Genomic DNA, 10,091 nt, shown 5'->3' with positions numbered 1-10,091 from the left:
CCTTCAGCTCTTCAGACTTCAAGCACAACACAGCCTGAAACTGACCCTGACGCCCACCTGGGGTCATCTCACATCCTGCTCACCGAATCTGCGTTTCTGACTTGTCAGTATTTCAGAATTCCGTCTCCATGGGATTTTGGGAGGAGTGTTGGAGCAGCTACGCCCTGGAGTTCCCCCTCTGCTGCACGCTGGGCAGGAAATGGAGGGGCTTCGAATTCACTCTCATGGTCGTCGGTGAGTATCTTCTGTCCTGTTTATCCCACTGCTGGCCATTGAATTCCTCTTTTTACCTTAAATGAAAGCTCATGTGTCACTTGAGGGCACTGATAACTAAAGCCTGCAATGGCCTTTTTGCAATATTTAATAGACCTTTTCTTTATTTTCAAAGTTTTGAACTTTTTATAGACCATTAAAAGAAATAGTTCACCCAAAAAAGAAACTAGTCATCATTTTACTCACCTAAAACCAGTATGACTTCTTCCGTGGATCACACAATAAAATGTAATAGCTGGACAGTCCTCATTCCCTTTCATTGCATAGAAAAGAGCAGCATGAACAATCTGCTAAATTTCTTCTTTCATGTTTCACAAAAGCAGGAAAGTATGGAAGCCTGTTTCTGGTAATTGTGACTTTTTATCTCACAATTCTGACTTTTTTTTTGTGAGTTTATATTGCGCAATTCTTAGAGAAAAGTCAGAATTACGAGATGTAAACTTGCAATTGCGAGAAAAAACCTCAAAATTGTGATATGGAAAGTCGCAATTACTTTTTTCAATTGTTTTATTCAGTGGCAGAAACAGGCTTCCATAGCACAGTCATATGGGCTGGAATGGCTTCAAGCCAAATAAATGATGCCTGAATTGTCATTTTTGAGTAAACTGTCCCTTTAAAAACAGATTGTATTTCTTTTTGAGGTTTGTGAAATACAGAAAAAAGCTTGAGTGAAACATTAATGAAAACGGGGTCAGAAATAGAGGGCTGTTATATGTTACATAGCATGCAGCGCTATGTGGATTATACGCGCTCATGTGTCTAGCGGTATACGGTTTCACGCGGGCCGCTTCATGCCAGGCGCTGGCAGCTGTGCGCTGAAATGCATCAGTGATGGATTTCACATGGCAGAGCAGAATGAGAGAGCAGGGCTTGAAGAAATGAGCATTCAAAACAAATGTTCTTCCCATTCTCCCATGGACCTAGGGTTTTTCCCCTCCTTTGGAATGTGTGTGTGTGTGTGTGTGTGTGTGTGTGTGTGTGTGTGTGTGAGCGTGGCCTAGTGGGTTGGAAGTTTCCTGTAATCCCATTCATTTAGCTTGGCCTGAGGACTCGTATCTACCTCTACCTCCACCTTCAGCTCTTCAGACTTCAAGCACAACACAGCCTGAAACTGACCCTGACGCCCACCTGGGGTCATCTCACATCCTGCTCACCGATTCTGCGTTTCTGACTTGTCAGTATTTCAGAATTCCGTCTCCATGGGATTTTGGGAGGAGTGTTGGACCCTGGAGTTCCTGGAGTTCCCCCTCTGCTGCACGCTGGGCAGGAAATGAGCTCTTAGATGGCAATTTGGTGTAATTAGAATAATTAGAATGGCATAGTAATTGAAGAAGTGCAGTGCTGTCAAACACTTCCAGCTCTCTCTCTCTCTCTCTCTGTGGATGATAAAGGCACAGATGTTGTTGTTGTTAAGACCGTCCGTCTGTTCTCACTTGTCTGTTGACTGACAGTAGGATAGAGTCATGAGGCTGGTTAAAGTCAATATTTACCAGTGATTAACCAGCTGCTTGTAAGGACTGGCCTTGATCTTGGCTGATGTAGAGGCATTTAACTCTGTTAAGTTTTTACAGTTGTTTGTACAGCAACAGTGTACATATAATCCTTAAATAGTTTGGATATCATTACACATTTAGCCTAGGTATGCTAGCTGTTTCTGGATTAAAATTTTTTCAACTTAAAGCTGTGAGCGTGGCCTAGTGGGTTGGAAGTTTCCTGTAATCCCATTCATTTAGCTTGGCCTGAGGACTCGTATCTACCTCTACCTCCACCTTCAGCTCTTCAGACTTCAAGCACAACACAGCCTGAAACTGACCCTGACGCCCACCTGGGGTCATCTCACATCCTGCTCACCGATTCTGCGTTTCTGACTTGTCAGTATTTCAGAATTCCGTCTCCATGGGATTTTGGGAGGAGTGTTGGAGCAGCTACGCCCTGGAGTTCCCCCTCTGCTGCACGCTGGGCAGGAAATGAGCTCTTAGATGGCAATTTGGTGTACAGCGTGTAATTAGAATGGCATAGTAATTGAAGAAGTGCAGTGCTGTCAAACACTTCCAGCTCTCTCTCTCTCTCTCTGGATGATAAAGACTTAAGATTTAAGACCGTTCGTCTGTTCTCGGTGGGATGCACACTGGGGTTGTCCATGGTTTCACACTTGTCTGTTGACTGACAGTAGGATAGAGTCATGAGGCTGGTTAAAGTCAATATTTACCAGTGATTAACCAGCTGCTTGTAAGGACTGGCCTTGATCTTGGCTGATGTAGAGGCATTTAACTCTGTTAAGTTTTTACAGTTGTTTGTACAGCAACAGTGTACATATAATCCTTAAATAGTTTGGATATCATTACACATTTAGCCTAGGTATGCTAGCTGTTTCTGGATTAAAATTTTTTCAACTTAAAGCTTAAATTTTAAGAAAGTATACAAAAATTAAGATGTTTAAAAACACCTAGTGACCTTTATTGCACTCCATCAGTAAACAGACTGCAATATTGGATGTTTATTTGCATACTGAATTACAATTGGCCCTCTCTCTCTCTCTCTCTGGATGATAAAGACCCAGATGTTGTTGTTTAAGACCGTTCGTCTGTTCTCGGTGGGATGCACACTGGGGTTGTCCATGGTTTCACACTTGTCTGTTGACTGACAGTAGGATAGAGTCATGAGGCTGGTTAAAGTCAATATTTACCAGTGATTAACCAGCTGCTTGTAAGGACTGGCCTTGATCTTGGCTGATGTAGAGGCATTTAACTCTAAGTTTTTACAGTTGTTTGTACAGCAACAGTGTACATATAATCCTTAAATAGTTTGGATATCATTACACATTTAGCCTAGGTATGCTAGCTGTTTCTGGATTAAAATTTTTTCAACTTAAAGCTTACATTTTAAGAAAGTATACAAAAATTAAGATAAGTTTAAAAACACCTAGTGACCTTTATTGCACTCCATCAGTAAACAGACTGCAATATTGGACGTTTATTTGCATACTGAATTACAATTGGCCTTTCTTACATCTATTTGCATAACAAACTATTGGTCTTCTGAATTGCATACTGAATAATGATTGGTCTTTTGTCCTACATCTGTTTGCTTAGAATTATATTTGGTTTGGATGTGATCAGCAGCACCAATATTTTTTATTTTTTTTTTACCAGTTGAATGTGATATGATAAAAAGGCTGGGTACTAGGGATGCACGATATTAATATTTTTGCCGATATCCGATATGCTGATATTTTTCGAATCATTTTGACCGATAACCGATGCCGATACCGATTTCCCTTTGTTTTGAAACACCACCAAGTCTCTCCTGTGCGGAAATTATAAACAATTTGTTTTTAATTTTGGATATTTTTGAGCAAAAACTTATTTTTTTTAGAACTAATAAACATTATAAAAGTAATTTTTTTAATGAGAGTACATTGTATACAAGTTTTCATAATCCATTTGAAAAAAAATTATTAAAGAATAAATCTGTATATATTAAATTATTTAATTTACAAGTGTTTGTGATTTTTATTCATATAAACTAGCTTCTGGCCTTTAAATCAAAACAGACTTGTGATTTTATGACATTGATACTGCTTTATTTATTCAGAAACACAAGCATCTTAATATCTTAATGATATTTTGGTAAAACTTTTTACAGTGTCTTTGTTACAGGTTACATGTAGTTACTGTAGTAATAACAGAAATTATGCATAATTACATACAAATAACCTTAAACCAAACCCTATTGCTAATTAATGTTACTCAGTACTTAAATGTATAAAAACACTGTTAGAAGGTTATATTAAAATAAAATAAAGTGTGAAAGTCTAGGAAATTAAAACTTTCACGCTCAAAATATGCCATAAAGGCATCATAAAACAAAACCATGTGACTCCAGTGTTTTAATCCAGATTTTATGGAGCCATGTAATGTGTGCGGAAAAAATCTTCATTTCTGCATACTGTAGCTCTCTTGAATTTTCATTTTTGGGTGAACCTTTAAATTGTTCATTCTGACAGCACATAGCAGGTCTTCTTTCCTGCGTTCTGCCTTTATCCATGCCAGTGAAAGTTCTTTGGAAGTTCGTAGTAAACTCTGTCCCTCCCAGCGCAGTGCCGAGCTTTTCCTGCTTCCCAGCTCCCCCGCCCCTGTCATGCGATGGGGAGTTCCTCTGGAGTAAACCCTCCTGGTTTACACAGCTGTGGGATATTTCCTTTAAAGGAAGCGAGCCGGACCCTCGCCGGTCCGCCTGGTGGGCTTTGGGCTGAGCTGCTCCAGTGGACTCTCAGGACTCTCACCTCGCTCTGCTCCGGCTTTCCATAACACTCAGTGCCTCTTGTTTAGATTTCCCCAATTGCAGAACTTACTGTAGTGTTTGAGGAGTGTGTTCAGTAATGGTTAATGTTGTGAAATACAGACGGTTAGATGGATGCGTGTTGTGTGTTGTTTTTCATCTGCTCAGGGCAGGCCTGTAAGGGTTTGACACAGCACAAACAGTGAGTTTCGTAACGCACAGAGACAGGGCGGGTTACAGATACCACAGTTTTGCATTTTTGGGCGGCTGACAGGAAAGCCCTGATCTGTCATCATTCTTGACGGAGAGTTCAATGAAGGACTCTGTATTTAGCTCTAGTAAGCCTTCTGCTCATAGTCACCTTTCTGTTCATCTATCAATGTCTCTCTCTCTTGCGTGGAGTGATTTAGAGCATAACTACTTAAAGGAAAAGTTCACCCAAATACTCAACCTCATGCTGTTCTAAACCTGTATAGCTTTCTTTCTATATAAAACCAGAATTTACTTTTTTGCCAAATCTGTCAATGGCAAGTAAACAGGGTAAACTGACCAACCATAAACAGTATTTCACAATATTTACACTATTATTTAGCCGTTTTTTCTTGCATGTTTGTAGACAACATAGGTCTATTGTTTCAGTCACAAAAAGTGAAACCACACCTTTAATAATTGCATTGTTTTGTGGTTCCTCATATTATTTAATTTTGATGGCTTAATTTTTCACGTATGCTTCATGAGATGAAAAAAAGATTAAAATCATATACAGTATACTTGTGGTAATTTTTAAGCTGGAAATTCTAATTAGGTTTTCTATACTAGTAGACACTGATTTGTTATTGTTGTTAGTCAGTGTTGTTCGTCAGACTAACATTCTTAACCTAAACAAGGTCTGTTCACACAGAGAATGAGAATATACGGTATCAAGATAACTATTAGCATCCACACCAACAGAAGATACAGTAATGTTCTATTTACTAAAAACATTTTTGTCGTTTTCTGCTTTAAATGCTCGAGCTTATAAAAGTTGGGTGGATTCTGATTGGCTATCAATATTTTTTTTTTTATTGTTAATTAGCTAAAAAACGTTCTGAAATGATTCCAACAATATTGTTAGGATTATAGCTGCAGTGTGTACCATTTTCTGTGATTGACTACATTGCTCAGTGCTTCATAAACATGTTGTAAATGGAAACTTTTATCACTCTTGAGTCTTGACTGAGCGCTCACACAAATATGGGAATGTTTGAAAGCAGCCTCCTATCAGCAGGTACCGGATCGACCCGCACCAGTACTATTAGAAAGGTTGATATAGTTATGTTTTTAAAATTGAAGTACCGACTTGATGACGAAATACTGGTAATTATGACGGCACTTATCCTTGGTGTAATTACTCATTAATTACTCACCCTCATGTCATCCCAAACCCTTCGTTCATCTTCAGAACACAAATTAAGATATTTTTGATGAAATCCGAGAGCTTTCTGACCCTGCACAGACAGCAATGTAACCCACACGTTCAAGGCCCAGAAAGGTAGTAAGGACATCGATAAAATAGTCCATGTGGTTCAATTGTAGCAAATGAAGCTATGAGAATGCTTTTTGTGCGCAGGTCTTACGGGTTTGGAACTACATGAGGGTGAGTAATTAATAACAGAATTTTTATTTTTGTGTAAACTATCCCTTTAAAGCCGTGGTCAAATTTTTTTTTTTCGGACACTGCAATGGCCATGATGACATCACACTCTGCTGTGTCTTTTTTATAAACATAAATTCAACATATGACAACCATTCCAACATATAACAACTACCATCTATTTGCATACTGAATTATGATTGGTCTTCTGTCATACATCTAGTTGCATACTGAATTGCAATTTGTCTTTCTTACATCTATTTGCATACCGAACTATAATTGGTCTTCTGAATTGCATACTAAATTTTAATTGGTTTGTGTCATAAATATATTTGCATACGGAATTACGATTGGTCTTCTGTCCTACATAACTATAAATTCAAAATGTAAAAATACACAGTTGAGAAGATTCTTGCCATTTGTTAATTTTGAATCTTGGGTGGAACTCCGAAGCAGCAGCAGAATATTCATATCGGTCCTTTCTATACAATGAAAGTGAACAGTAATGGATGCTGTGGAGCTGCAAAAAGGATATAAGAACCATGAAAGTAGTTCATACAACTCATGGGTGCAGTTCTTGACACTGTTCTTGAAAACTCAAAACAAGACAGACATGACGTTATCATTGCAGCAGCATTTTTATTTTTTGGAGATTGGCAGCATTTATTCCCATCCACCATCACTGTATGGAAATAACAATCTACTTTGTGTTCCACTGTAGAAAAAAAATCATAAATTTTTGGAGTGACATTTATCCCTTTAAAGCATTCGAACTAAATGAGTTTCCTCAAACAGCTGCAAGTTACGATACCATTAAAAACTCCTGCAAGCTACGATTCCACAAGAACTTCAGCTTTTTATGTGAGTTTCTTCCAGCAGGGAAATTCTTCACTCTGGCAGGCCTGTATTGAGTATCATACGGTATGTCTCCCAGCAGTAACTCCACCGTGGCTGTTTTTCTGGTCTCTCCGCTGTGCTGGTTTCACTCCAGAGAATGGCAGAAGAGCATCCCAGTGCCTGCTTCGCTCCTCCACTCGCCGCCTGCTTTTGTTGTTTCCCTAATTCATAATGACATTTTAAAGAAGACTGTATTTTACTCGCTGTTTTCACAAGACCACGGGCCTGTTTCAAAAACCACATTCAGCAAGCAAAATAAATCCTGTAGGGCTTTTCTTCATTCTGCTCAATGATAGCAATTGCTTTTGCGTGCGTCTCTCCAGGCAATGAGTGGAAGACGTTTCTGTTGCAGTGGTGAGGTCACTGTTGTCCTGCCCTTCTGGAAAACATTTAGGATTTGAAAGAAGCTTTTCTTTGTTGGAAGGTTCTCTCCGTGTTTTAGGTGCTGTGGAAGTGGCGCAGGGTTGGGCACTTGTTAAAGGTCAGGAGAGAAGCCCAGCATTGCTCTGTGCCAACATGCATCCAGTTTCCTTCACACTGTCCTCTTTGTTTCCAAGCCTTACAGGAACCACGTTGCCATGCATCCAGCTGATGAATCGCTCTCGGATGCTTGGAGGAATTGTTCTGTGAAAAAGTCACTTGTTGTTGGAGGCTTATGCATTGTGGTGAAGCACTAGAAGCGTGTGGAAATCAAATGTCAGTGATATATTTGTTTAACAGAGTGGGATGAGTTACCTTTTTTAGCACATGAAGAAAATGTTGGGTTTTCAGTAAAGGTAGTCGACACAAAGATGCTATGGTGCTCTTAGTGGTTTTGGTGTTGCTAAGGCATTTATATGGTTATTATATGGTTAATATAAATATGGTTTCTTATTGGATAAAAAAAAATTATCCACCTCAGGTGAGCTTTAAAAATTTTTTTTTTTTATTAAAGTTTTAAATTTTATGCACATCTTGGCATTTTCATCCAGCATGTTTTTTTTTTAATGTGATAACTCAAAATTCACATAAAAATGTGGATGAAAACATAGCTAGTGACCGTAAAGAAATGTATTAGTATTATAAAAGATTTCAGTTTCAAATAAATGCTGTTCCTTTCGAACTTTGTATTTATCAAAGATTCATCATAGTTTCCACAAAAATATAAAGCAGCGCAACTGAATTCAACATTGATAATAATCAGAAATGTTTCTTGAGCAGCAAATCAGCATATTAGACTAATTTCTGAAGGATCATGTGATCATATGCTTAAAATTCAGCTTTGATCACAGGAATAAATGACATTTTGTTATACATAACAATAGAAAATCGTTATTGTAAATTATAGTAATATTTTGAAATTGTATTATTTTTACTGTATTTTTAATCAAGTTTAAGTAACTGCATACTTTTTCTAAAGAAGCCAGATGAGTTTAGGTACCGTTCATGTCCATAGCGCAAACTGTGCTGGACGAGTTGCATGCTAAAGTTGAACACTTAGAGTCAAGGGTTAAAGGTTAAGTATGAGCAGTGGTGAAATTGATGCTTGTCTTGGCAAACACCACTAATAAAGTTTATAACGTCTTGTGAACATCTTCTTTGTCTTGGTTCTCGGCACACCCTCTGGTTCTTCTCCTGGTTTGTACTTGATCATATAACTCCGAGTTTCAGACTGTTTAGATTTCCCTCCATCTATCCAGCTAAATAGTTGTATTCTCTTGTGGTTTATGGAATTCCACAAATTTCTGATGCCGTCTGCATTTTCCCAGACTCGCAGGCAGGGAACGACCCCATATAAGTTCATGTCAGAGTTGATCACATTATGCCACTCCTCCAGACTGGTTTCCTGTTTTTAGAGTTAAGCTGAAAAACTGCAGCATCTCAGGCTTTCCAAGTGCTGAATTTGGTAGATTTGTAATGCTGGGCCTTATAGGGGCCTATGATTTCAGCAAAACGTGGACATATTAATTGAATCCAGTAAAATTGGTGTATAATTAACGCATGTAAACAACGTATGCTGTTCTGTGTCAGCAGCACCGTACACAGATACGCTGTTTACGATGTTTACGCTTTGATCTGAACGTAAACAACGTATCCGCGTACATACGCTGCATATGTTGTTTACGTATGTGATACTCTCCAAAATGGCGCTACAGGGTGATGCGGAGGAGACGAATCGTTGAATAAAGTCGTTATTTTTGTTTTCTTTGCGCATAAAAAGTATTCTCGTAGCTTTATAACATTACGGATGAACCACTGATGTTACATGGATTATTTTACCGATCTCCTTGCTACGTTTCTGAGCTTCGATCATGTTAGGATCCTTGCTGTCTATGAGAGGGTCAGAGAGCTCTCGGAATGCATCAAAAATATCTTAATTTGTGTTCTGAAGATGAACGAAGGTCTTACGGGTTTGGAACGACATGAGGGTGAGTAATTAATGACAGAATTTTCATTTTTGGGTGAACTATCCCTTTAATTTGGTTTAATGTAAAGTTTTTTTTTTTTTACATTTTAAAAGATGATTCAGTTGTTAAAGTTTTATGAATTAATTTGATTACCACAATTTTTTGGAAAATTTGTATAAAATCCAGATGAATTTAAGCAGATTTTGGAGATGGAAAAAAGGCCCCATTACTGTTAAAATTTGATGAAATGCTTCAATGATTAAAGGGACAGTTCACCCAAAAATGAAAATTACCCCATGATTTACTCACCCTCAAGCCATCCTAGGTGTATATGACGTTCTTATTTCAGATGAATGCAATCAGAGTTATATTAAAAATTGTGCTGGCTCTTCCAAGCTTTATAATGGCAGTGAATGTTGGTCGAGATTTTGAAGCCCAAAAAAGTGCACCCATCCATCATAAATAGTACTCCACGTTTTACATTCTTAAAAATAAAGGTTGTTTATTGGCATCAATGGTTCTATGAAGAAACTTAAACATCCATGGAACCTTTCAAATGCAGAAAAGTTTATTTATAGTTTAAAAAGGTTCTTTAGATTTCTAAAATGTTCTTCAACATG

At 38.1% G+C, this 10,091-nt stretch overlaps 1 protein-coding gene across 1 annotated transcript in view; it reads left to right on the top strand.

Annotated features, from left to right (window-relative positions):
* Positions 1 to 208: 208 nt before the first annotated feature.
* Positions 209 to 10,091, top strand: part of LOC107745037 (septin-7) — a 50,934-nt gene continuing 41,051 nt past the window's right edge. Inside the window, exon 1 of the mRNA XM_016558867.1 lies at positions 209 to 234. Coding sequence (XP_016414353.1) covers positions 225 to 234 — 10 coding nt within the window. The 5' untranslated portion in view covers positions 209 to 224. The remainder of the gene's footprint in view (positions 235 to 10,091) is intronic.

The sequence above is a fragment of the Sinocyclocheilus rhinocerous genome, unplaced genomic scaffold (genome assembly GCF_001515625.1).
Source record: "Sinocyclocheilus rhinocerous isolate Xijiao unplaced genomic scaffold, SAMN03320098_v1.1 scaffold438, whole genome shotgun sequence".
In the NCBI taxonomy this organism is placed as follows: domain Eukaryota; kingdom Metazoa; phylum Chordata; class Actinopteri; order Cypriniformes; family Cyprinidae; genus Sinocyclocheilus; species Sinocyclocheilus rhinocerous.
The sequence above is the reverse complement of the archived record's forward strand: the minus strand, read 5'-3'. Positions and strand labels throughout refer to the sequence as shown.